The 27,973-nt window shown below is 47.1% G+C and overlaps 1 protein-coding gene across 1 annotated transcript in view; it reads left to right on the forward strand.

Moving 5' to 3' along the window:
• FRMPD1 (FERM and PDZ domain containing 1) overlaps positions 1 to 27,973 on the forward strand; it is a 66,358-nt gene that overhangs the window by 33,000 nt on the left and 5,385 nt on the right. Inside the window, exons 3-15 of the mRNA XM_081102881.1 lie at positions 2,651 to 2,808; positions 3,629 to 3,731; positions 4,711 to 4,756; positions 11,186 to 11,293; positions 13,722 to 13,817; positions 15,864 to 15,989; positions 17,153 to 17,272; positions 18,487 to 18,623; positions 20,461 to 20,587; positions 20,707 to 20,802; positions 23,136 to 23,318; positions 24,082 to 24,229; positions 27,017 to 27,811. Coding sequence (XP_080959007.1) covers positions 2,651 to 2,808; positions 3,629 to 3,731; positions 4,711 to 4,756; positions 11,186 to 11,293; positions 13,722 to 13,817; positions 15,864 to 15,989; positions 17,153 to 17,272; positions 18,487 to 18,623; positions 20,461 to 20,587; positions 20,707 to 20,802; positions 23,136 to 23,318; positions 24,082 to 24,229; positions 27,017 to 27,811 — 2,243 coding nt within the window. The remainder of the gene's footprint in view (positions 1 to 2,650; positions 2,809 to 3,628; positions 3,732 to 4,710; positions 4,757 to 11,185; positions 11,294 to 13,721; positions 13,818 to 15,863; positions 15,990 to 17,152; positions 17,273 to 18,486; positions 18,624 to 20,460; positions 20,588 to 20,706; positions 20,803 to 23,135; positions 23,319 to 24,081; positions 24,230 to 27,016; positions 27,812 to 27,973) is intronic.

The raw sequence follows: 27,973 nt of genomic DNA on the forward strand, positions 1-27,973 counted from the left end.
ATGGTCTGGTCATATTCTTAAGCAATCCCTTTCCAAACAAAAGCTGAAACGTGGCCTTCGGGGAAGATGTCAAATCCAGACTTTGGGCCAGAGCTACTGGCACTGTCTAGGGATTAGTCAACACAGTGGGGCTTCATTTGTCTACTATTGCTGAGGAACACACCCTTCCAAATGGACAAGTCAGACAAGCCTACCCATTGGAAAAGCATCAAAATGGGTCCTATTTAACCACAGGATAAGGTTTGTTTTCTCTTCTGTTCTCCAAACATTTACCAAGCCTTGCTCCATGCCTAGCATTGGATTCAGTACATGGGATGAGAAAGACATAGTTTTTGCCATACGAACTATAGTCGAACAAGAGACTTCACCCTGGTCATTACAAATATGTTGTACGCTTCAAAAAGGAAAGTACAGTTTCCGTGGGTGTGTTCAGCAGGGGGAGGCAGACATTTCTTTCTTTTTTAAAAAAATATATTTTATTGATGTTTTACAGAGAGGAAGGGAGAGAGATAGAGAGTGAGAAACATCGATGAGAGAGAAACATTGATCAGCTGCCTCCTGCACACTCCCTACTGGGGATGTGCCCCCAACCAAGGCACATGCCCTTGACCGGAATCAAACCTGGGACTCTCAAGTCTGCAGGCCGATGCTCTATCCACTGAGCCAAACCAGTTAGGGCAAGAGGCGGATATTTCTGCCAAAACCAGAGGACAGAGTAGGAGTTGGGCAGGTCAAGTGCATGGTCAGGTGTGTTGGAGGAATCTGTAGAGAGTATGTATGTTGGGGTGGGGTGGATTCTAGGCAGAGGGAAGAGCTTGTGCAAAGGCCAATGTGTTTGAGAACTCCAGGGAGACTAGTTTGGAATCCAGCATAACTTCTTCCAACTACTTGTGTCGTCCTCTATTGCATCAGCTCATTAAGATTGCCTACCCCCTAATACACGTTCAACTAATCTGTTTTTAATGAATTTGCTGAATGCTTTTTGTGGTTGTGTTTTTATCGTGCAGCTTCACCAAACTTATTTTTTTAGCACTAGCAATTCTCTGTTGGTCATTTTCTCGGTGTATATCATCATCTGTGTGTTTTTTTAAAAAGTGGTACTTTTCCACTTCGTCTGCTAATTGTGCCTCTTATTGTTTTTCCTTCTGTGAAAATTATTACAAGCATTCCTCCTGCTACATTAAATAGGAGTAGTGTCTAAGGCATCCTTCCTGTTCCTTTTTTAAAGGGATGTAGGTGTTGATTTTTGGCCATCAGTGTACTATGCTATTTATTATATTTAGAAGGCCCCTTTCATAGCTACAAGGCATTATTTTTTAAAATCAGGAATAGCGATGGGTTTGATTCTGTACAAATTTTCACAGCTTTCTATTTCTTCCCTCTCGTTAGGTCTATCTGCTAACACTTCTCAGTACCACCCATGTGCTCGCCTAGAAGAAATCTTCTCTTTGCTTCTAAGCTGTGTGGGTCTGGTCACCCTCTATTCGGACAGCCTACGCTTGCTGTCTGAGGAGCTCCTGGGTGGAGAATGAGCAGGAGGCTTTGCACTTGGACTTGTCCCATGCCATTTTGGCTCCACGAGACTGTTTTTCATATTTCCTGGTCCTTGTTGAAATAGGAGATTGTGATAAATGATGGAGAGGGGATTCTCAGATGGGTGAGGTCCTATTGCATTAGTCAGAGATCCAGACAGAGTTTGGGAAATGGCTGAGAGTGAATGACAGGCCTTAACTGCAGAGGCCCGAGGAGCTGTTCCTTCTCCACGTTTCTGTAGTTTATAGTGACAATAAACACCTCATCCCGGCACAATTTGACCTTCCCCAGAAAGAACCACTGACTCTTAGAGGGAGAAAAATCATTTGCTACAATCCGATAAACGATCGTTTGTAACTCACTCTGTGGTTTTGAGAGATAGAAAATACAACTTTCAACTGACCTGATTTTGGGTATATAGAGAACATACATGTTTTTTAAAAATTAATATAGAGAAAGTCTTCACTGTCGGGGGTTTCATGTTGGAAATCCTGTTCTCAATTTTCCTGAGCCACAGAGGCTGAGGAGAGAGCAGCTGCTCTGTAATCCAGTTACAAAGTTGAAAGGAAAGCAAAATCCATCAAAAAGCAAAACAGGTAAAAGACTCAGCAAAGACACAGCATGAAGTGGGCATCATCAGACATCCTAGCCAAACAACTCCTCAGCCCTGCTCGCGGTCCCTGCTTTTCCTCTCTGTACCTCGGCTCAAGTGGTGCCTTCTGCTTGGAATGCCTGTCCATCCATCCATCCACCCGCCCACCCACCCCTCCGCTCAGCAGCAGTTACTATGCCAGGAGCTGGGCCGTGAGGGTATACCCTCAACATCCTTCAAATGTCACCTCTTCCAGGTAGCAAATGCTTCCCTGATTCCTTATCCCCTGCCCCACAAAGTTAAAGCTGCTCTCCCCTCTGAGTGCCCATAGCCGTTGAAGACATGGTGCTCCTTGGTGTTTTATCTCCGGGTGTTTCTGTCTTATCTGTCCAAGGAGAGTGGTCCACTCAGCTCTGCCTCTTCAGCTCTGCCTCTTCCTCCCCCAGGATGCTAGGGCTGACCTGGTTTGTAGCCACCACTTAGGATCCCCTGTCCCTCTCTATTTATATTCTCCTTCTCTTCCAGGGCTAAAGTTGCTGCAGCCGATGGGTCCCCTGGGATCCCAACCCAGGCCCTCATCCCTGTGAAGCACACAGTAAAAGTAGACAAAGATGCCCTCCTGCAGGACTATGGGTTTCACATTTCCGAGAGCCTTCCCCTCACAGTGGTGGCTGTCACACCAGGTAGGCGCTGGCTGGGAAATTGGAAAGGAGTTTGGCTTCCTGGGGGCAAAAAGCCCTGGTTCTCTTCCCATCTCTCTATCCTGTAACACAATGCAGAAAATGCTACCCCAGGGAGTTAGAAAGGGCACACCTAATTCTGGCCTAATTCCCTCCTGGGCTTTTGCACCTTCCTCTGGTGCTGGCAAGGAGGGGAGGAAGCGTCAGTGCACTTGCTGATCTGAACCCCAGGCTCCTGCTGGCCTCAAGCAGGGCTCTGCCCACCCTCTGCTCCCTGGCCCATCTCAGGGGCAGGGACAGTATTTGGATCCACCAGTGCTCCTCTTCGAACCCGCCAAGCTGGGGACAGTTTCTGGTCAGACAGTAATAGAAATTATTGATTTCTTTTCGCTTGAGTCTTTGTAAAATATAGGCTGTATCACAGTGAAGAGAAGCAGGCTGGAAATGTTTAATGTTTGCTTTCACACTCCAGCTATGTATTGATGTTGGATCTGGTGTTAGTTAAAAATCTATTCATTTCAGTTCACACAAACACAGTGCTTTAGAAATGAAGGTAGTGGACTTACTGGCCAGCTCTGTTGGTCAGGGAGTCCTGCTCGTCGTCTTTCCCAGGACAGTCTCCCGTCATCCCTTGAAGATGATGGATGGTAGGTACATTATCCAAGATTTATAAACAGAAAAACTGAGATCAACATGGGCCTGAGGCTGTCTGGGGGTTCAGGATGGGGGAGGGGTGATCCAGAGCTCTGGGGGCTGCATCAGGCTGCCATTCGGGTGTGGGTGCTCCAGGGCCAGCACCAGTCACTGCTTTTCTGTCTAACAGGAGGCTGCGCTCACGGCAAGCTTTTCCCCGGCGATCAGATCCTCCAAGTGAACAACGAGCCGGCAGAAGACCTCTCCTATGAACGAGCAGTGGACATTCTGAGGTACAAAATGCCTCCCGTCATCCAAAGTCGCACGGGTTTTCACAGAGCAGAGGTGGATGACAGGGATGGTTTCCCCGTGATGTTAGTAGGACCCCGCATCCCGTAGAGCATCAACAACAGCCTCATTTCAGAATTCCATCTCGGTTACGATCTACTCTCTTTCGTCCGCCGACAGAAGCAATTGGGAGGCACAGGATGCTATTTGTCAACCCCTCACTATGGCCAAGACACTGTGCTGGATGCTGCGGGGAATGTAAAGATGAATAATACGTAGGCCCTGCCCTTTAAGAGTGTGTAGGGTTGTAATACATGCCAAAGATCGGGCTAAGCTGATCCTCCGTCTCTTTGTTCTTCTTTCACCCTTTTGATATCTCTTCTTAAATGTTACTGCAGATACAGCCTGATGGGTGTATGTGTACTTCCATCGATATGGCACCTGCCACCTTCTACCTGGTGTCATTGAGATTTGTGTAAACGCCTCACTTTCTGCCTAGACAGGATCTCCTTGAGACCAAGCACACAGTGGGTGCTCAGTTAAACGAGTGGATATGGTTGGCACTACATTTTCTGATATAGCAACCTAAAATATCTGCGTTACTGCTATGCTTTCTCTGAACATAAACCTAGCAAGTGGTCATAGCAACTGGAAGAATTCTCCATCATACAGACGAAATTAAGTCTACGAGACTTAATTCAGTGGCTGTAGGCATAGACTAGATGCTAGCTAGAGGCAGGTATCTGAAGATCCCCTCATGGGGCACTCTGGGACTGCGTAAATTCCTTCGCAGAGCTCTGCTTTCCTCACGTCCTTCTCAATTTTCCTGAGCCAACGAGGCTGAGGAGAGAGCAGCTGCTCTGTAATTCTGCCAGCCTTTTTTACTTAACACACACACACACACACACACACACACACACACTCACACACTCACATTACCCAGAATGACGAAAGTTTTTTGTGTTGTTTTTTTTTTTTTTTCAGGGAAGCTGAAGATTCTCTTTCCATAACAGTTGTTCGCTGCACGTCGGTAAATCTCTTTCTATGTCCTGTGTGTCAGTTGCACCCTCCTCAACCCCAAGACCCCATCCCCCTTGTGAGATATCCCTCAGAGGATAAGCAGGGAAGACCGGTCGCCCATGCACCCTGTTGTGGAGGAAGCAGGTGTGGGTCCAGGCTTCAAGAACTCGAGGTCCAGCCGAGGAGGCAGACCTGTGATTATACGGAGTGGGACAGTGAAAGGGCACCCAGCTAGGGGTCTCGAGACAGACTTGAGTGGTATGACTTGGGCAAGTCATTTCATTTCAGTTGTAGCTTTTGTAAAAAAATGGTGATGACAGTAATGGCCATGCCAATGGGTTGTTCTGAGGGCCAGACAAGGTGTTGGATGTGAAGTATTTTATCAGCTCTGAGGTTCCTCACAAGTCAAGGAGTGGCATAGATGAGGCAACAACCATCCTGAACTACCACATCCAGGGGCCCTTCATATGTGATATGGGGGAGAGTATAGAACAAATTATAAGAGAAAACCACCAAGGAGGAAATGTTGAAATAAAATTCTCATTCTGAGAGACTTTGGCCACATAAAGACGAAAGAAAGGAAGAAAGAAAGAAAGAAAGAAAGAAAGAAAGAAAGAAAGAAAGAAAGGCATAGAGAATTTTAATAATGCACTTAATGATCTAATATAATTGGCCACATATCAGGCTACCAAGAAAACTCAACAAATTCCCCAAATAAGGAACTCTATAGGTCTCTTTTTCCAGAATACAATAAAATAGAAATTAATAATCAAAAACGAATTCAAACTATCAACCCATTTGGAAATAAAAATGCTATGTCTTACGTAAAGATGGAGTCAAGTCAAAAAGCAAAACTACCATTATATAGGGTGTCCCAAAGAATGTATACACACACACACACTTTGAATAATTATAAAGGCAGTGTTTATTAAAATACATTTCACTTTCAAAACTGAGCTATCAGCTGTTAAAGTGTGTGTGCATTTTTTGGGACACCCTGTAAGACTAGAAAATAATTAAAAATTAGATTTCTACTTCTTAAAATTTATGTGCAGCTAAAACTATACTCAGTAAAATTAATAAATAGCCTTAAATAATTTTATTTAATAGGGATGTAGGTCAAGTAAATATTCAGTGAAAGAATTTGAGCCCAGACAGTATGGCTCAATGATTGAGCATCGATCCATGAACCAGGAGGTCACTGGTTTGATTCCTGGTCAGGGTACATGCCCAGGTTGCAGGCTCAATCCCCAGTGTGGGGCATGCAGGAGGTGGCTAATTGATGATTCTCTCTCATCATTGATGTTTCTATCTCTCTCTCCCTCTCTTTTCCTCTCTGAAATCAATAAAAATATATTTAGAAAAAAAAAAGTAGTTGAAAGAAAAGACAAATAAAACAAACATAAAGCAGAATAAAGAAAATAATAAAAATTAAAATTTAAATGATGCATTGGAAAACAGAAAAATGATAAAGTTGATAAATAGATCCAAGGGCTAGTTCTTTAAGGGAGACTATAAGAAAATAGGAAAACATAAGGGAAAAGAAACATGTGGGTCCTGTTTGAAGGAAACTAGAATATTACTGAAGGATGCTTTAAAAATTTTTTCTATAAAAGGAGATACATATCATGTTCCTTGATGGGAAGACTATTATTAATACATTGGCTTTTCTCATATTAATGTACTGTATAATGAAAGCTATTCACTGTAAATGACTGTGCAGGTGTTCAGAAGTTCTTTTTATTTAGCTGATTATCATCTCAATGGAGAACATCTTAATCTTAATTAGGTGGTTATTTTTCTTCTCTATTTCCAAGAAATGAAAGCAAAAAAAAATAACTCTTGTTAAGTAAGGAGAGAGGGAAACGGCATATAGCTGCATCCTTTAAAATATGAAAAATACAGGGAGAGGAAAACATATTCCACTACCACTCCTGAGGGTCCCAAGGGTGCCAAGAAAGGGGGCGTGTGATTGCTGTGCTCTGGAGGTCCTGCAGGGAGCCCTGATATTAGCCTTGCTAACGCTCCTCGGTGCCTCCCAGAAATGCTCTGAACATTGTCTAGCCCCCTCCTCTCAGCAGAACTTTTACGATCATAAGACAAATGACCATATGTCTTGCTTCAGCAAGGAACGCTCATCTTTGGCAGAGTAGATTCTTAGGGCCCTCAAATAACTTGAAATTGATTAGGAATGATAAGATCCAAAGTTGATATGTCAATTACTGCTTCTCTAATGCATAGAATTTTATGGAAAAAAATGTTTGGGTTTAATTATGTAGATTTGCATTTATATGAGTTATTTATATATTGTTATAATGTTAACACTAATATTTAATGTCTGATTTAATTTTTACCAAAAGAAAATCCTACAAGGCAGATAAATTTGTAAGCCCCCCCCCCTTTTTTACAAATGAGAACATTGGGGCTTCACACACCCATGATCTCCTGTGAAGAAATGGGTGGAGCTGGGTTATTCTCCAGGTAGTTAGACTCCAGAACCCACGCTCATTAGCAGTATGCTCTTCTGCCTCCTAAAACCATACCGTTGTCATAAAATGACATTGGCAAACCCAGGGCAGGGTGCCGGGAGGAACTGCATAAAGATAAGGAAATATTTCCCAACTTGTCCCTTCAGGTCTCTTTTAAGCATTAATTCTTAGTTCTTCAAAAACATGCACACAGAGCTTTTATCAGCTTAGGTCTGCCTCTTTCTGATGGATTAATTTAGAACCCAGGGAGAACTGAGAATAATGGGTCTTAGCCTTTAAATGGTCTCTCTTTAATATCAGACGGCTCAGGTGGGTGGCTTGAGATGCCAAGGTACACAGGTAGCCGAGTGGACACTGAGGTATAAAGTGCGGGAGCTGTGGGTTGGGCTTTCATGACAGGGAGCGTATTTTTTCAGCAGCTCGTTTCATGTTGGATGATTCCACATGGGAGAGAATCCCTTCTTCCCTGTGTCTCCCACCAACTAGTCCTAGCTCAGAACAAGTCAACCTTGTATGACATAGCTCTTCAAAGTTTTGGAAGTGTGGCCCTCTCTTCCCCATCACGTCTTCATTATATGGCATGTTTCTCTGAATTCTCTCTTCTCTGATAACTTTCTGGACAGATTCCAGTTTTGTGGCGACCCTCCCAAATGATGGCACCCAGAAAGGAATAGCACCATCTCTAGTCAACCTTTATGAGTACCACAGGGAACAGAGGGGGAAGTTGCAGCATGCACCAAGAATACTAGTGAAGCTCAAGATTGGGTTAACATTTTAGCAGGCCCAATCATGTTTTTGGCTTGGGTGAAACTTGTGGTTGACCAAAAACTGAGCTGCTTTTCAGTCCCCCGCCCCCATCATACACTGTGCAATTGATTTTTTTGATCCTCAGTACCACGCTTCGCATTGCTTCGGCCTAGTGTTCTGGCATGCTGGCATTTTACAGTCAGGGAGTTGTGGCTGATTTGTACAGTCATCAGCTATGGTCAGTCTCCCTGTCAAGGAGCCGCTTCCCAAGTCTCCGCCCCTTCTTCCGTTATCCAGCCAGTGGGTGTCCTTTATCCTGCTCCAGCTCTGGGCCTGACTCTTGCAGGGTTGCTTTCCCGAGGGTGAGGAAGAATAGCAGTTGCCTCCACAGATGCCTTTTCTTTCTGCATCTCTCCTTGTTCTGCCCCTGACTTCCCACTCCTTTGGGTCTTTAGGGTGGTGGTGGTTGTACTTGTTGCTTTGATCCCTCACTTTACTTTGTTCTCTTCAGCTCTTGACAGCCCTGCCCCCCTACGCCCTCTTACATTTGTTCTTGATGGTTGCCTGGCCTCTGACCCATAGCTGCCCCTGGTCCTCAAGATTCTGTTATACCCTTTTTAGATTCCTAGTCCCTTTACCTTTCCTCCCAATTTTTTGCTGCCTGAGATCTGATGACACCTTGCAGCTCCATGTCATTCACAGGCTTGGTAAGTCCCATTTCTCTGACTTCATCTAAGGCGTTGCTAAACATTGACAAAGATTGAGCCCAAAGGGATCCTGAGTTGCTTAGTTAGAAATCAGAACAATTTTGAGTAGAAGTCAGCTAGTTTTGAATCCACCTAATGGCTCTGCATCTGGCCTTCTCCACAGGGGGATTATAGGAGACCTTACCCAATATTTTGCAAGAATGAAGGAATACTACTATGTCCACAGGACCCTGGCCTACTAATCTGGAGTCCTCTCATCAAAAGAAACATGACCTTGGTTAGCTCTGACTTGTTTTTGGTAACTCGGTATTGGTTTTTAGTGATCAATGTCTGAAAGCTCTCTGACCATCTCTTGTCTTGGATTTTGCCAAGAATTAACAAGCTTACTAATATGTGTTTTCTTGAATCTTCCATATTTGTTTCCTGGGAAACTTGACACTTAACCACTTTTAGTTTCTTAATATTTCTTCCATTCTCTGTTCTGTGGGTGATGCCGACTGATGCATATAATAGGCCCATCAACCCCTTATAGCCACTGGGATAGGAGTCTTAAATACATTCAAAGCAGTGTGGTAGTCTCATCACTATTTTGGGTTGTAATTTTCTCTTTCCTTTATTCCTTCTATCTCTTCTGGTTGGAAAATCATTCTGTTTGAAAAAAAAGCAAATCGAGGTTAAGTAATTTCTTCAGTTGAGGGTGTATCTCTTCTCTGGAAACATTGCTATTCCCCCCTCACCGTCTACGGAACTTTAAAAAAAAAAAAAAAACTATATATTCGAAATACTGAATCATAGTCATGAACCCTGTCACACCAAGGCCCTAGTTGCCATAAGATCTTATTTATCTGCTTGCATTAAAACTTCAGGGCCACGTGTTCACTTCCTGTGTTTCATGGCATTGGCCTAGTGACATCTGAGTCTATGAGCATTGTTTCCAGCAGTTTCCCCGATTGCTGTTCTCTGTCTCTTCCCTCAGCTACACAGAATGTGGCTCCATCCTGGGACTCTTACACATGTAAACATTCTCGAGGCTGTCCTAAAGGATTTTCCAGGTTCAGGACATGGGATTTCAGACCGGGAAATAGCATATCATGATTTCACCCAAGAAGATCACATCCTATTGGTCTAGACCAGGGGTGGGCAAACTTTTTGACTTGAGGGCCACAATGGGTTCTTAAACTGGACCGGAGGGCCGGAACAAAAGCATGGATGGAGTGTTTGTGTGAACTAATATAAATTCAAAGTAAACATCATTACATAAAAGGGTATGGTCTTTTTTTTTTTTTTTAGTTTTATTCATTTCAAACGGGATCCGGCCCGCGAGCCGTAGTTTGCCCACGGCTGGTCTAGACAGTGGTCTGCAAACTCATTAGTCAACAGAGCCAAATATCAACAGGACAACGATTGAAATTTCTTTTGAGAGCCAAATTTTTTAAACTTAAACTATATAGGTAGGTACATTGTTATTAACTTAATTAGGGTACTCCTAAGGCTTAGGAAGAGCCACACTCAAGGAGTCAAAGAGCCACATGTGGCTCGCAAGCCGCAGTTTGCTGACCACGGGTCTAAACCATGTAAGTTACTGTTTATTGTAAGTGTCACAATTTAGTCTGATATGATCTAAGCCAAGGGCTTGACCACATACTCTACCAACCTGTGATGACTCTTTTTACCTCTGAGGAGAAGAGGTACCAACCAAAAGATGAGAAGAGCAAAGAGGGGCCAAGAGTAAATCACAGGGGTGAGAGCTTCCGGGACCCCTGGAGGTGGTCTTTCTGGTCCAACTTCCCACATTGTGCTGGAGAGAAGACTGGAGGCCAAAGAGGGTCAATGGCTTGGCCAAAGTCGCACACACACACACACACACACACACACACACGAGCCACACTCACACCAAACTAGTTTCCTTCCATAAGAATTTGTTTTTGAGGTAGTTCTCACAGCTGCTGAGCAGCAGAACTCGAATTGCAGTTGAGGTCCCCTTAGTCACAGGCCAGTTCTCTTTGTCTTCATCAGACCACAGTCATTTTTGTATTGAATATTTGATCATTCTCAGACACATAGAACATCGTGTGTGTTAGGATCCCTAGATTTTATGAAAAGAGATCTTTAATGGAATGACATCCTTCTCTGTGGGTGTTAACTGAATCCTTAGCAGTTGTCGGAGTTTTTGTTTTTAAGAATGAGAAGGTGTGTGTGGCTCTTGTGAAAGTCCTGTTCTAAAATGTGTCATGTGAATTTGATGAACAAGAATAGATCGATCTAGAGACAAATGGTAGGGAGGGGGAATTCGAGAGCAACTAAAGGACTTGTATGCATGCATATTAGCATAACCAATGGACACAGACACTGGGGCGGTGGGGGCTTGCCCAGGATGGGAATGGCTGGGGTTGGGGGGTGGGGTCAATTGGGGAAAAAGGAGGCATATGTAAAACTTTAGACAATAAAAAAAATGATAATAATAAAAATAAAACGTGTCACGTTACTGCTTTGCAGGGAGTCCCCAAGTCATCCTTCCTGACCGAGGAGAAGAGAGCCAGGCTGAAGACCAACCCTGTGAAGGTACACTTCGCTGAGGAAGTGCTCGTCAGCGCACACAGCCAGGTGCGTCCTGGGCAGGGCATTGAAGTGACTCTGCGTGAGGCTGGTGAGCTGCCCTCTTGGCACACAGCAGCCTAAGACTCTGGAATCCCACAGCATGGAGAGGATGCAGAGGACGTGCAATGGGTTTGCTAGAGGCTCTGTGCACCCCCAGGGAGATGCAAGCACTCATGGGAAGAGTTCTCTCTGGGGGCTCTGGGAGGGGACCAGGGAGGAAAGCACTGGGTGTGGCTCTCTGTTACTCTGTGGCGCCATTCTCCCGCCCATGAAATTCAACAGATTCCAGCTGTTAAATTCTGCTTTTGAGTCTTTAAACTCAGTATTCCCGCTGAAGGTGATATACAACGGTAGTGATGATGGTAGTAGGAATGGCTTTTTTATTTTTTAAGAGCCCATCTATTGAATCTCTATTGTGTGAACCTAAACTGTTTGTGTGCATAATCCTTAGTCACCACAATACTCTGCAAGGAAGGTATTGTAACAAAAGAAGAAGCGAGGCTTACAGAGGTTAAGAGAATTAACCTCTGAGATCACATCGCAAAACAACAACAAAAAAACAACAGGAGCCCAGGTCTCTGTTACTTCCCTTCTTTTGTGTTCTACCTTGACATGCTGTTTAGCTCCTTTGATATGAAGGGAGCCAGGGTTGTGGGTTCAGAAGACATATCAGTAAAGAGAAAATATTGGCCGAAGTTTGATGTTTTTAATGTGGACTGTTAGATAAAAGACTCATTCATAATCTACACATTTTCCTCCAGTCATCTGTAGCTTTTGCCATTCTGAATTCAGCAACCACTATTAGATTTTGAAATTTCCAGGTTAGAGCTTGTCCTTATCTTCTCACATAGAGACCAGCAAATGGGGAGTCCTGGCCATTTAAACAAGAGATCCGGGTGATCAGGTTCACATCTGCAGAGCCCTTATTTTCTACATGTCCTGCTGCTTAACAGACCACACTACGTTCGACCTGAGAGGGAAAGGTGGATTTGTTCAGGAAAGGGCCCATGGGAGGCCCAATGCATTAATCAGAAAAGACCCAAGATCTGTCACTCAGCAATATTGGAGTCTCTGTGTGTTCACATTTATGAAAATGAGTTGAACCTCTTCATCACATTAAATTTAGATTCAACATGTGATGTTGTTTTAAATGTAAGATTTCCTTCTCTCTTTTTTTAATATTTTTAATGATTTCAGAGAAAGGAAGGTCAAGGGAGAGAGAGATAGAAACATCAGTGATGAGAAATATTGGCCAGATATCGTTGATGGGCTGCCTCCTGTACACCCCCTGCTGGAGATCAAGCTCACAACTGGGCATGTGCCCTGACCAGGAATCGAACTGTGACCTGGTTCATTGGTCGATGCTCAACCACCAGCCGGGCTCAACATGTGTCTTTAAGAGTAGTACACAGCGATGAGACGTAGGGGCTAGAACCCACTAACAACACTGGTTCCGGCTTGGAGCTCGGTGACTCTAGAGCAGCCGCGGGCAAACTACGGCCCGTTTGAAATGAATAAAACTAAAAAAAAAAAAAAAAAAAAAAGACCGTACCCTTTTATGTAATCTTTTATGTAATGATGTTTACTTTGAATTTATATTAGTTCACACAAACACTCCATCCATGCTTTTGTTCCGGCCCTCCGGTCCAGTTTAAGAACCCATTGTGGCCCTCGAGTCAAAAAGTTTGCCCACCCCTGCTCTAGAACCTCTCGCTGGTTCTGGAGGACGCTAGCCCCAAGGACGCTCTTTATTTGCATTAAACACCCAGAGGTCCGTTGTTATGAGCGCTGGCCCTGGGGCATTCTCCAGACCCAAAGGGAACATCCCCTGCCCTGCTCCACCTCGGGAATTCTGGCTGGCGTGGGGTCACCAAACACTGACCAGGCCTCTGCCTCCTTTCCCAAAAGCCCTCCGAGAGTGGCGATTCCTTAGGAGATCCCAAGAGTATGGGGTGATGGTTGGGATGAGTGGAGGCAGAGAGCAGCCCTCTGCCCTTCGGTGATGCTTCCCTACAGGGAATACTGCAGTGAAACGGGACAGGGGGAGCGGGAGTCTCAAGGGTTTCACTCCAACCTCACCAGGAGCAGGAGCAGGTCGTACCTGCAGCAGGCAATAAACAGGAGGAACTCATCTCATTGTACCTGCTTGTCATCTGACTTGTTAAACTGCATCCCCTAAGGATGGCAGCCAGCAGTGAAGTATCAGCTGATGATTCTGGTGCGATGCTATCAGTATGCCCCCGTCTCTCGGGTCCCACGTCACTTGAACAAATCGAGCCTCTTTCTGTGGCATAGGCCGCGCCCATTGGAGAAATCTCCAGATGCAGGAATCACGCCGTGGCATGAGGAGGAGGCGAGGGAGGACCTGTTCTCCGCACCACGCAGGGCCGGAGGCAGGAAGGGCCAGCTTCACCCCTACCCTTGTGTTTTCCAGGGAAATTCTCTGCTGTGTATGCCCAACGTGCTCAAGCTGTACTTGGAGAATGGACAGACCAAAGCTTTCAAGTTTGAAGCAGACACCACTGTGAAGGTATTAAGAGTAAACCTGAATCTCTTCCCCAGTGAGAATTTGCTGGCTCCCGGGATCCCCCGCATCTTGCCCTGCGGCTGCCTTGGTGGTCTCACAACCACCATAGTCTGAGCACCTGCAAGAAGCCAAGCACTGTGTTATCTCATTAGTTGTACAACCACCCAGCAAGATTTCATCACCATCTTGCAGGGGAGGAAATCAGGGCTCAGAGAGGTGAAGTGACTTGCTTTCACCATTAACCACTGGACTTCCCTGCCTCTTGTATGTGATCCCCCACCCCATCTGCTACCCAAAAGATAAAGCAGCTCAAAACCCAGATGAGATGTCAGGGCAGGCCCAGGCCTCTGCATATTCTGTCCTGAGTTGAAATCAGTTTCACTTACATTTAACACGTTCCCCCTACAAGATGCTCTGGGCAGAGAGTGAGGTAGAGAGCGAGGCAAAGGGTGGGCACTGTATTCCAGGATCTTACTCCCTACTTGAGGGAGGAAAGACATTCAAGGAGCACCCAGTAGTTGAGGGCAGGATGAAATAAGGGCTGTAAGGAGAGGGACAAGGAAGTGCTCAGTGTAGGGGTAAGAGTCCACCTGTTCCATCCGGTCAGGACACCAGAGAAGGCTTTGGAACGAAGCTGGATCTGAGCTGAGCTTTGAAGGGCAACTAAGAATTGAACCAGAGCAGGTGGGAATGGGCTGCTGGGGGGTAGGGGTGGAGGGGGCACATCAGTCTCAGGGGGTCACGTTAACTGATGCAGAGAGCCAGTCAGATGAGCACTGCCCTGTTCGGGGTATTACGTTCTCAGCGAGTTCAGTGGATGAGAGGCAATAAGCAAGACACCAAATCTAGTGTGTATTGAACACTTGCCATCTGCCAGGTACTGTTCTACGTGCCCTATATGGGAAATTAATTTAATGTACACAACAACCCTATGAGATAGTGTTAACATTGTTATTATTTTACAGACCAAAAAAAGAATGAGGCATAAAGAGAGGAAGCAGTTTATCCCGGGACATACAGCTAGTAAGTGGTAGTCTAGTTGTAGAACCCATTCACTTAGTTTTAATATACTGTCTTTCACTGAAGAACATAGCTTAGCTCTAGCCAGTTTTGGCTCAGTGGATAGAGCATTGGCCTGTGGACCAAAGGGTCCCAGGTTCGATTCCAGTCAGGGGCACATGCCTGGGTTGTGGGCTCAGTCCAACGTCCAGCAGGCAGCCAATCAATGATTCCCTCTTATCATTGATGTTTCTAGCTCTCTCTCTCTTCCTCTCCTGTCCTCTCTGAAATCAATAATAAAAAAAAGAACATAGCTTATGTTGAAGAAAATAATATTAAATAGTGATGAGGGAAATAAACAGGACCCTAGGACGGAAAATGGCAGGGCGGTCAGATTTAGATACAGTGACCAGAGAAGGCCTCTCTGAAGAGAAAGAAGCAGCCTTGTGAACAGCAACGGGGGAAGTGTACCCGGCAGTGGGAACAGCATGTGTGAATGAATGCCTTGAGGCAGCAGAGACCTGGTGATGGCCAGGGGCCGCTGTGGCATAGCAGCTCTATCGGCACAGTATGAATTATCCCATCCGATCAGCGACTCTAAATAGGCATCACTATCCTCCATTTCTCAGGAAGAAACAGGTTCAGAAGCATCTGGTTAATTTCTCACAGCTACAGAGCAGGTGGGTGCTGGGGTTCAATCTGGTAGGCAGTTGAAGATGCAGACTCCAGAGGGAAGATGAATCCGCTGACCTTAAAGGGAGGCATCAGCCCCCGAGGGGTGACTGTGGTCTTCCAAGTAAAGCAAGAGAGGAGAGCTGTATGGGCGGCCTGAGGAGGGGGTGCCGCGCCAGGAGGGGCATGAGCAGTCTCATGGGTGTCCTGTCGAGATTCAGCTGCCTGCTTTGGCAGTGGACCCAGTGAGCACCCGCCTTTCTCTCCCCAGCTGCACCGAGGAGAAGAGAGAAGGCCAGGGAAGGCCTCCCTGTTCTGGGCCTGAGCCTGAGGGCCAGCCTGCTCCTCAGGTGACCCCCATGCCTCTCTGTGTGGCAGGACATCATCCTCACGGTGAAGGAGAAGCTGTCGATCCGATGTACGGAGTACTTTGCGCTGGTCCTGGAAGAGCAGTACAACGTCTCACGGCTGCACCTGCTGCATGAGGAGGAGCTCATCCAGCAGGTACGACCTGCTCCTGCTCCGGCTCCTGCTCCTGGTGAGGAGATCCAGGCTGGGCAGCTGCGCGCCTCAGCCAGGACCTTGGGGCACAGGGCTCAGCACATCGGCAGGTTTGATGCACTTTCTTGTGCCAAGAAGGCACAGAGTCACTCCGCCTGGAGGTAACAGGACTAGAGTCAGGCCTGATTTTCCCATGTGGCCCCATTTTGCAGATGTGGAAACAGAGGCTTAGAGAGGTAAGGTGACGTACACAAGGTAACACAGCCAGTCGAGCCCCATCTTTTGCTTCAGCTCGGATGAACTTCCCCTGAGCGTGCTGCCTCTGAGATGTCAGGGAAGCATTTGTTGCTGTGTCTAAGCCCTTTTTGTGAGACTTACCCCAGTGCCGGTCCCTGAGGGCAGGACAGAACAAACAGTCCCTCTGCACCACGCAGTCTTTTGGCCATTCAGTGATTTGCTGTACCAACTGTTCAAAGCCAACACAGGTCAGTTCAACAAATCCTTGTTGAGTGTGTCCTCTTACCAAGAGGAGTAGGATCTCCACAATTGGAAAAGGAGAAGGGGGCTCTTTAAGCAGGGCAACAGCATGAGCAAGACATGACCTTGTGCAAGCCACTCTCAGCATTCCTCATTGCAGATGGAGTCTGACTCTACTCACCCTCCTCCCATTACTGCACACGTCTTTTAAAAAATCACTTCTGTTCTATTAGCATTGGAAAAGAGAAACACATTAAATCCCTAAGATAGTTTAAGTGGGGGGGAAAGGTACAGAATATATATATAATGTAGATTATACTATTATTTGTAGGAAAGAAAGCATGAATAGGAGCATGTATGATATTTATACAGAGACTGTTTCTGGAAGGGCTTATAAGAAACTGGAGATTTCTTTCCAAAAATTTCTCCTGGGAAGGGGAATAGGTTAACGGAGTCAGTGGGAAACTTTGCTCTTTTGAGCCTTTTACATTTTATACTCCTGGGAAAGTCAAATTAGGAGCAAAGGGCTGCGCTGCCTTGGGAAACACTAAATTGAAATCTCTGGGAACTGTCTTTCATTGTCTTTTTTTTTTTTAGGTGTTTTTGTTGTTTTTTAGTTTTTTTGTGTGTGGAATAATTGCAGGAACAAAGGCAGCTAAGATTAATAGTATCTCCCTTCCCCATCGCAGGTGGTGGAAAAGGAAGAGTTACAAGACTACCGCTGCCTCTTCAGGGTGTGTTTTGTTCCCAAGGACCCCCTGGACCTCCTGAAAGAAGACCCCGTGGCCTTTGAATACCTCTATCTGCAGGTGACTGGCTCTGTGCTTCCTAAAATAACAGTGGTTGTTCTCAAGTTGAAATTGGGTGTTTTTTTTTAAATTAAATTTTAATTGTCGACACTGTTGCAGGTGTTCCCTATTTCCCGCCCCCCTGTGCCCGCCTCCACGCATCCCCGCCCCCCTCCCCAGGCCTTCACCACACTGTAGTTTGTGTCCATGGGCTATGCATATATGTTCATTAGCTAATCCCTTCACCTTCCTTTAACCAGTCCCCACAGCCTCCCTCCCCTCTGACTTCTGTCAGTCTGTTCAATGTATCCATGCCTCTGGCTCTATTTTGTTCATCATTTTATTTTGTTCATTAGATTCCAAATACTAGTGAGGTCATATGGTATTTGTCTTTCTCTGCCCGGCTTATTTTGCTTAGATGGACCTAGAGATTGGGTTATTTTGAACATGAGCTCAAGCCAATTAAGCAACTCCCTGGTGTAGATTATCTTTATCTGAAGAAGAATGGGCCCTGAATATCCCTTACAATTCCTTTTTCCATCAAGGAGTTGCGATCTTTGGAGATTAGTGATGTATTAATGAAATTTAGGCTGTCCTCAATGTAGATGCTACATTTCCTAACGCCATTTAAGATCTTTAGAGTTACAGTTTTTATTGCTAAAAGAGGCTTTAGTGCTTCAAAGCTTTATTTTACAAATGATGAAAGGTCACGTGATTTGCCTGGGTCACCCATTTAGTGGTGAAGCCAAAAATGGCTTCCTTGGTCTCTGTAGCCTTTTGCTGCCCTTCCTCTACCTCCATAGGTGAAATTTACTATGTCATTTTTATTCTGATGAAAAGGAATCATTTGGGAGGCATCAATCTTTTACAGATGAGGGAACTCACACTAGGTGGATTGATTTGCCCAAAGTCTTACAGAAATGACGGTAGCAACTAATAACAGCAATACTTTATTTTTGCGTAGTACTGTGCCCCTCATACCTGCTTGCAGAAGCGTTATCTAATTTAAACCCCACAGAAACCCCCCAAGGTAGACGTAACTATCCCCCTTTAGCAATGGGAGGGACAGCCATGTTCAGAGCGTCTTAGTAACTTAACCAAGGTCAGACGGCCAAGCACAGGCAGAGCCAGGGCTCGAGGCTGAGCTCCTGGTCCTGCTGCCTTTGGCTTGAGAGAACTAGGAACATAGTTCCTCTGTTGCTGGTTCCCAGTTCCCCTGATCCCATCTCTTCCAGAGCTGCAGCGACGTGCTCCAGGAGCGCTTTGCTGTGGAAATGAAATGCAGCTCTGCGCTGAGACTTGCGGCCCTGCACATCCAGGAGCGGATCTACGCCTGCGCCCAGCCCCAGAAGATCTCTTTGAAGTACATAGAGTGAGTGGCAGGGGCTTCTCTGACCCCTCAGCAGCTGCTGTGCTGTGCCGTGTGGGTAATCTGCTGGCCCCTGGCCAGAACGGCCAGATTCCACAGAAAGCTGAGACTCACCTACCTAGCCTTCTGTCCCTTGTCTTTCTACCCCATTTCCTCTCCACCCTCTCCCACCCAGCCGGGCTCCCCCAGATGTCAGACTCTGGCTGCTCCCTCTGGGGCAGATGCCAAGTCCAGATAGAGTGACACAGGATCCCTTTGTAAGTTCCCAGTTCCCTGGAGAATGCATAGGGAAGTCTTTTGATAACTTCAATGAAAAGCTCCGATAAGGGCAGGAATGCCTTGAAAATTAATGTGTGAACCAATTATGTTGCATTATATTCTGACTAAGGAAGTTTCAGATCCTGGGATTCCAACACCACCTAATTCTTAGCTGAAAATTTGCTCTTGGCAGTATCACCCAGGTTTGCTAACCCCCTCACCAAATCTCAGCTCTGTTGTCCTATCTGGCATCAGAGTCAAATGAGAGTCAAATTTAAAAATTGAAACAGATCTAGGGCTCTGTCCCTGATGTACTGAGTCAAATCTCTAGAGAGCCGGACCTGAGAATCTGTATTTTAACAAGTTTGTTGGAGACTTTTGAGGCTGTTAGGATAGCACCATTCTGAAGCACGACCTCAGGGACTCACAGGTGCTACGTGCTGCCCCTGAGAGTGTGGTATACATGCTGGGTCATTATTTGTCACGTACTAGTACATTGTAGTGAAAAAAGATCAAGGTTGCCCTAACTATTTTGGCTCAATGGATAGAACATCAGCCTGCGGACTGAAGGGTCCCAGGTTCGATTCCGGTCAAAGGCATGTATGTACCTTGGTTGCGGGCACATCCCCAGTAGGGAATGTGCAGGAGGCAGCTGATCAATGTTTCTCTCTCAAAGATGTTTCTAACTCTCTATCCCTCTCCCTTCCTCTCTGTAAAAAAGCAATAAAATATATTTTAAAAATACTATGATAAATAAAATTAAACTATAATCTGAAGAGCTTTAAAAAAAAAAAAAAAGATCAAGGTCTCCTGCTCTGATTAACAAAATATCACACTGCGCCAAGAGTAATAATCTCCCAGAAAGATCAGTGGGGTTTTCCTGAATAGCTGGGGCTTTTGTATATGTGTTGGGGTGAGGGGTAAGAAATATATATAAATATATTTATAAACATATATATTATGCACTTACATAAAATACCCTATATAATAAGAGACTAATATGTAAATCGGCTAAACTGCAGGATGACCAGTGGAACAACCAGTCACTATGATGCACACTGACCACCAGGGGGCAGGCGCTCAATGCAGGAGCTGCCCTCAGCCTGAAAGCCCCAGGCCAGCCAAGGCAGGTGCCCACAGGGCCCCCGATTGCCCCGCCGGTTGCCCTGCAGAGGGAGGCAACCAACTAGCAGCAGTCGGGGCTGGGGGGGAGAGGGTAGTGGGGGAAGGGCCAGTGAGGGGGCGGCGTCAAGTTGGCCAAGGCAGGTGCCAGTGGGGGTCCCCCGATCGCCCCACCGGTCACCCCACAGATTGACCCTGATCACCTGTCAGGCCTAGAGACCTTACCCGTGTACGAATTTCGTGCACCAGGCCTCTAGTAAGTATTTAAGATATTTCTATATATTTCTATGTATTCATACACACATAAATGTACATGTGTATGTATCTTCTGTTGAGAAAGAGGCTCAGCTGCAGTATTCTGAGAACGCTAAGTACCGAGTCCGATGTAATTATGCTCTTCGGCAGAGCCACCAAGTACACTGTAAAAATGAGCCTCCTTGTCTCCCATGTCTCATGGCAGGAAAGATTGGGGCATAGAGAACTTCATTTCTCCAACGTTACTCCGAAACATGAAAGGCAAAGACATCAAGAAAGCCATAAGCTTCCACATGAAGAGGAACCAGAACCTGCTGGAACCCCGACAGAAGGTAATGGAGCCCTGGCCCCGGCCGACCCACCCAGCTGTCTAGGGACTGCATCTGCAACATTGCCTTGATTGTAGCAAGTGAATAACTCTAACTTACGTCTTTTTTTTCTTCTATTTAAGCAACTTATTTCCGCTGCCCAGCTACGTTTAAATTATCTACAGATCCTTGGGGAACTCAAGACATACGGCGGGAAGATCTTTAATGCTACTTTGATGGTACGTGTTAGAGAACCGTGGAATCCCACCCTTATGAGGGACCTTAGAAGTCCTCTGAAGTTCGGTGAACCTTGTGGCCTAACATTTTTGAGAACTCTGTCAAGTACTGGAATTTGTTTGGGGAAGTAAAATATTGGGGAGTGTTTCTTGTGCCCTCGCTTGGTGCTAGCGGCTACCACGGGCCGGATCCGGCCTGTTTGAAATGAATAAAACTAAAAACAAAAAAGACCATACCCTTTTATGTAATGATGTTTACTTTGAATTTATATTAGTTCACACAAACACGCCATCCATGCTTTTGTTCCGGCCCTCCGGTCCAGTTTAAGAACCCATTGTGGCCCTCGAGTCAAAAAGTTTGCCCACCCCTGTGCTAGCCCTATGGTAGGTGCTGGGGGAGGCAGAGCTGACATGATTTCCACCTTCCAATGATCGAACAAAGTAGCCACAAGACAAAGCAGAGCCACGAGAGACACACAGGGCGGTGGCTGTGGGGTGTGAAGACAGAAGGTAGCACTGCCAGCTTCAGGTCAAGAATGGCAGGGGCAGGGGGTAAGGAAAGGCAAGAAGGTTGGATTTGGCCAGATTTCCGTATAGAGGAAAGGCATTTGGAGGGAAGGGTACTGTAAGCTATTGACTCTGGAGCTTTGGGAATACGAAGGTGGAGAGGGAAAAGTGGAAAGATAAGAATGTTAGACTGACTGCCAGGCTGGGGCCCCGATTATGCAGAAAAAGCGAAGAACTAAGGAGGGAAAAGAGAAGCAAAGGAGCCTTCTGCTCTGCTACCCGGTCCTCCCCCTGCTTCCTTCTTGGACCCGAGGCCCAGAGCTGTGTGCTTCTCCGCCGTCAGTGATGGGGCTGTGGCTGCAGGGAACGCTCCCCACCACTCAGTCAGCCCAGAACGCTCCAGCACAAAGCCAGGCAATTTACCAATGAGAGATTTTTTTAAAAAAACATTAACAAATCTTCTTTTAGTGGATTTAGTACGTCTCTCGGTCATTTACAGTGATGGGTCCATTTAATCAGATTGCTGACTTAACAGTATAGATAGAAAAAGAGAATCCATGTTTTGAGAGCAAGATAGAGCAATCAGATCAAGCCTGTCAAACTCGAGGCCCGCGGGCCGTATGCCTCCTTTATTTGGCCCGAGTTAGCCTTTGAGTTTGACATACTTGAGTCAGATAGTTAGGGGAAGGGAAAAATAGATGGCTTCTTAAACGAGTAAATGACCCAAAGGTTGAAGAGAGACCAGAGCACAGAAAGGAAGGCTTGAAGGTACAAGAAAAGCTTCCCACTTTTCCCAAGGGCCAACCCTGCCCTCTCCCAGCTGTCCCCAGCCCCCCTTTACCATTACTATCTAAGGAAATAATTGGTAATGGGAAAAGAAACGACATTGAGCTGGCTCAGGGTGCTTGCTGGCCACTGGGGTTACACTGTAGATAAACACAGTCTGTCGCCAGGGAACTTGGCAGGGAATCTGAGACTTGAGTACAAATAATTACAATAAGAAGTCCCAGCTCAGTGCTATGGGAGACACAGACAGGAAGTAGTGTGGTAACAGCACAGAGGAAAAGGACTCTTCTGGTCTGAGGAGCCAGAGATCAGGCGGGTAGTTTCTGTAATGTTTGCAGTAGGTTTTGATGGAAGCTTTTCAAGAAAAGTCAGGATTTCTATAGGTAATGATGGCAGGAAAGGGATTCCAAGAGGAATGAAATAGGCACATAGGTATGAAAATACAGAGAAAGATAAATATCACATGATCTCACTCATTTGTGGACTATAATGAACAACATAAGCCGATGAACAAAAACAGATTCAGAAAAAAAAAAAAAAACAGATTCAGAGACAGAGAAGCATCGATCAGATGCTCAAACCTCAGAGGGAAGGTAGGGGAGGGTGGGGAAAGGGGGAGAGATCAACCAAAGGACTTGTATGCATGCATATAAGCATAAGCGATGGACGCAAACAACAGGGGGTGAGGGTGAGAGCAAGACTGGGGGGATGAGGGGACAATGGAGGCATAAAGACACGTTTGTAATACCTTAATCAATAAAAAGTTTTAAAAAAAGAAAAGAAAAATACAGGTTGCTTTGACGGAACAGGTAATAGCCTGGTTTGGCTCTCTGTTGTGAAGGGTCTTGAAGAGATCATTTATACTTAATTTATCTGTCACTGGGGCCCAGTTCAGGCTGTTGCCTAACTTGGTAGTCCAGGGAGTGGCGGTGGGGACCTGAAATAAGAATCCGGAGTTTGCGGAGAGAGGTATCTTGTCTTACATGTGCAGTGTATTTTACTAGCTGTGAGTGGGAACTAATTCCTCCTCTGCCCTTCTGCAGTTACAGGATAGAGAATCCTATGTTGCCCTTCTAGTGGGAGCCAAGTATGGGATTAGCCAAATTATCAATAGCAAACTCAACATCATGTCCACGTTGGCCGAGTTTGCAAACATCAGCCGTGTGGAGCTGACAGAAGAGTCTGAGAAAGTGAGCATGGTCAAAGTGTACCTGCAGGACATCAAGGTAACACACCGGGGAGAGGTTCTGCATCCAGCTCCTGGGGTTGGGGGCTACCTTATTTTAGGGTAGTTTATATGCGTGTGGATATTTACAGTCTAAAGTCCAACATTTGCTTAAGAGGATGACTTGTCCGTTCTGTCCCATCAAAGGGAAAGTGGTAACCACGGTGCATTTTCCCGGGCAGGTCCTGAAAGGTTTCTTCGTATAAACTGAGCCTGACCTTGTGCTTTCCTGATGGGTTCAGAAACTTAGATGGGAACACCAGATGGGACCAGAAAGGCTGTCCAAGAGTTTTGAGTGACAGCAATTAAAATGGGTAAATGATGTAGTGAACTTCCTGAGCCTCCCGGGGAGGTCCTGCATTTGTCCTGCCTTTCTTTGCTTTCATATCGACATGATCAGAGATGGTGCTTGATTCTTACCACCCTCTCTCTCCTCTGTTTGCTTTTGCTTCCTTTTCTAGGTCAGGTCTTGAAGGGGCCCCATTACATGAATGAGCAGAGTGGGGTGGGTGGTTTGGATGGGAGGCGGGGATAGGGGTCAGAGATGGAGAGGCAGGAGATACTGTGGAGTTTCGATGAGAGGAACCCACACATGCCTTTGCTCATTTCAAGTCTTAAAGGTGAGAATACAGGACGTGAAGCCTGCCTGGGGACCAGGGCTGGGTTTGCTTGGGATTTCTCATCAGTCCCATAGGGTCTTGTTGTCAGGCTTCGGGCTGTCCCTTCGCCCTTCCCAGGCTTAAGAGCTCTCTTTACCTTCGAAGGTCCTGACGTTGCTGCTGGAATCCAACAGTGCAAAAGACCTGGCCTGCCTGGTTGCTGGGTACTACAGGCTGTTTGTCGACCCGGTTACCTCCATCTTCCTCTGGCCGGGGAGCAAACAGCAGGTGCACCGAGTGTCTGCTGAGGAAGGTAAGGCACTGAGGCAGCCCCGGTAAGGATGGGCCCGTTTCACTGCCCTGTGGGTAAGGGCAGCCTAAAGGGAGGTGGAGAATTGAGTTGAGCTGACACTTCCATTCAAGTCGATGTGAGCTATTTCTCCATTTATTTCTTTGTAAACAGTTGATCTTTCTTTTTTTAAAAAAAAAAAAAGTATTGATTTTAGAGAGGAAGGGAGATGAAGAGAAAGATAGAAACATCAATGATGAGAATCATTGATCAGCTGCTTTCTGTACGCCCCCTACTGGGGATCAAGCCCACAACCCTGGCATGTGCCCTTGACCAGAATCGAGCCCAGGACCCTTCAGTCCACAGGCTGATGCTCTATCCACTGAGCCAAACCAGCTTGGGCAACAGTTGATCTTTCCAAAGTCCTAAATAGAGAAGCTTTCTTTGTACCTGAAAGTCCCTAAAAATATAAAAGGTCTCTGATTGCCCTAGCCGGCTTGGCTCAGTGGATAGAGTGTCAGCCTGCGGACTGAAGGGTCCCGGGTGATTCCAGCCAAGGACACATGCCTGGGTTGTGGGCTCGATCCCCAAGAGGGGGTGTGCAGGAGGCAGCCGATCAATGATTCTCTCTCATCATTGGTGTTTCTCTCTCTCCCTCTCCCTTCCTCTCTGAAATCAATAAAGAAATATATTTAAAAAATAAAAATATAAAAATATAAAAGGTCTCTGAGTCCCTGTAGAATTTCCTAAAACCATCTCTAAGATCCGTTGTATCAGGTCTTTATTTGCCATCAGAAAGTGCTGTCAGTTATTTGTTCAGCAAGTTCAGATGGCCAGCCATGGCCGGGTAGCTCAGTTGATTAGAGTGTCATCCTGATGCACCAAGGTTGTGGGTTCGATCCCCAGTCAGGACACATACAAGAATCAACCAATGAATGCATAAATAAGTGGGAAAAGTCAATGTTTCTCTCTCTCTCTCTCTCTCTCTCTCTCTCTCTCTCTCTCTCTCTCTCTCTCTCTCCAGTTGTCTATTTTCATTGTACAGACACTCCCACCATGGCTAATTTCAAGCTACCGACTTGATGTCACTGTGTGGAGATGGGGAGAGATGCTCAATAGCATATCATTATGTAGCCCTTCCTCCATGTGGATAAAACATAAATAATCTCAAGAGCTTATATGATAGTAAGATAAAGTAAAATGATCAGGCAGTGACGAGTTTTGGGTATTTGTGAACTTGGCCTTTAACACAATTTAAAAACAAGGGGTGATGCCTTAGGGAGACATAGCAGAGTGGGAGCAGTGAAGTCGTAGAGGTCAGATGGCGGGAGGGCCTGCTTCTACCAGGGCAGGTGGCAGAGTCAGAGAAGATGCTGGGGGAAGGGGGGCAGTATTTGAAACAGATCTCGAAGAACATGCTGGCATAGGCCAGACAAAGGAGGGAGGAGAGATCGTTTGAAGCACGGGGGGCAGCATGGAGGCATGACACAGAGGGCAAAGTCATGAGTGTGAGAAGCTGTCTGTAGTGGCTGGAGCATGGGAAAGCTGCGGGGGCGGCCAGGCTGCTAAGCAGGGTTCAGGGCTGTCTTGGGAGGCCTTCGCTCTTGTGGGGGAGCTTAGGCCTTTCCCTGTGGGCAGGGGAAGCCATCAGAGGGTTTAAGTAGAGTGTGATGTTGATCAGAAGGCTTATGGTAGAGGAGAGACTGGGGACCTGGCTCAGTACTCCCCACCCTCACTCCATGGCGCCTTCCTGAGTACCAGCAGCTGGATGAGCTGTCACTCTCCCGAAAGCCTGGAGCACCAGTGGGTCCCCAAGACCAGGCTTCAGAGTGGTGCCAGCCGAGCAGCCTCAGAATCGCCCACGGAGGTGCTAAAACACAGATTCCCAGGCCCCGCTCCCTAACTGTTTGACCCAGTACATCGGGGGTAAGGTCAAGGATCTGTTTTGGATTTTTTTAAAAATATATTTCTTTGTTGATTTCAGAGAGGAAGGGAGAAGGAAAGAGATAGAAACATCAATGACGAGAGAGAATCATTGATTGGCTGCCTCCTGCACACCCCACACTGGCAATGGAGCCCACAACCCAGGCATGTGCCCTTGGCCGGAATGGAACCTGGGACCCTTCAGTCCGCAGGCGGATGCTCTATCCACTGAGCCAAGCCGGCTAGGGCTGTTTTGGATTTTAAACATGATTCCCATGTGACTTTGATCCCAGACAGGACAGAGCTGAGATTTGGGGAGGAAACCTGTGCAATACTGCCCAAGCCAAATGAAATCCAATCAAAGAAACAGCCCCCGCCGAAACCGGTTTGGCTCAGTGGATGGAGCGTCGGCCTGCGGACTGAGGGGTCCCAGGTTCGATTCCGGTCAGGGGCATGTGCCTGGGTTGCGGGCATATCCCCAGTGGGAGATGTGCAGGAGGCGGCTGATCGATGTTTCTCTCTCATCGATGTTTCTAGCTCTCTATCTCTCTCCCTTCCTCTCTGTAAAAAATCAATAAAATATATTAAAAAAAAAAAAAAAAGAAACAGCCCCCAAGTGTCTGGGGACAGATAGCTCTCCTTGGAAGTGGGGGTGGAGGTAGTCCTGTCTCTTTCAGGGGGTTCCCATGGATGTGGGAAAGGAGGCCTGATGTTGTGTGGCCACGGACCCCGTGCCAGTCACTATAGCGTGATCTGGGCCAGTCACCCGCCTGGACCTCAGCTTTCTAATCTGGAAACTGGAGGGCCAGCAGTGGGGTGGGGGGCGGGGGCAGCATGTGCCAGTCCCCAGGGGCTGTTTTGTGACCCTCCGCGTCCCCTGTGTTGCAGGCTACGAGTCCAGGGCGTGCAGTGACTCAGAGGAGTCCTCCGAAGTGGACTGCGTGCTAGAGCCCCTCTCTGACCAACACCTGCCAAGGCCGGGCGCCTGCAGATCGCCCGCAAAAGAGGAGCAGCCCCCCGGGGACAGCCCCGCGCCCGAGGTGGCCGGGAGCGGCCCGAGCGCCTGCGGGGCCAGCAGCGTGACGGACAGTGCCGAGTCCGAGGCGTCCGACTCGGCCAACACCGAGAGCCGAGGCTGCAGGACCAGCGGCTCGAGCGAGTCCATGGATGCCCTGGAGGAGGATGACTTGGACGCCTGCTCCTCCAGCAGGTCCGGCTTCTTCCACTTTGGCTCGCCAGGCTTCCCGGAGAGAGGCGAATCTGACAGCCAGGAGGAGAGGAGCAGGGTGGAGACCAGCGGCTTCCTCTGTCTCCTGGACCTGGCCCAGAGAGCCAGCCCTCAGCCCCAGAAGCCGGAGCTCTCTGAGAGCCCCGCTCCCGGGACCTGCGGCTGGGCTCCAGACCCCAGTGCAGCCCGGCTGGACCCCGGGCTGTATGAGGGCAGCCAGACTGACTACTACAGCCTGTGCTCCAGCATCTCCCCGGCCAGGCACCTGAGTGACAGCTCAGACAGCACAGCTTCCCGGCAGGGTGGGGGCCCGCCAGCCTGGGGCCAGCAGGGCTGGTCTGAGGCCCAGCCCAGCTCCACGCTGGAGGCCCTGGGCCCTGCCTACGAGGAGGGCAGCTCGGATGAGGAATACTACGATGCAGCTGACAAGCTCACACCCCCAGACACCCTCTCAGGTGAGCGCCCTCCCCCCACCCCTACCTCACCCCCCGCAGGTCTGCAGACTCGCAGGCAGGGACCAAGCTTTACGGGGGGAAACACATGAGTAAAGCCGGGTCATGGTCCTCTTCTGAGGAGGCTGCCCTGGGGTCCGTGGACTAAATTACAAGTATCATGAC

Source organism: Myotis nattereri (assembly GCF_964212035.1).
Source record: "Myotis nattereri genome assembly, chromosome: 12".
NCBI classification, from domain to species: Eukaryota; Metazoa; Chordata; class Mammalia; order Chiroptera; family Vespertilionidae; genus Myotis; species Myotis nattereri.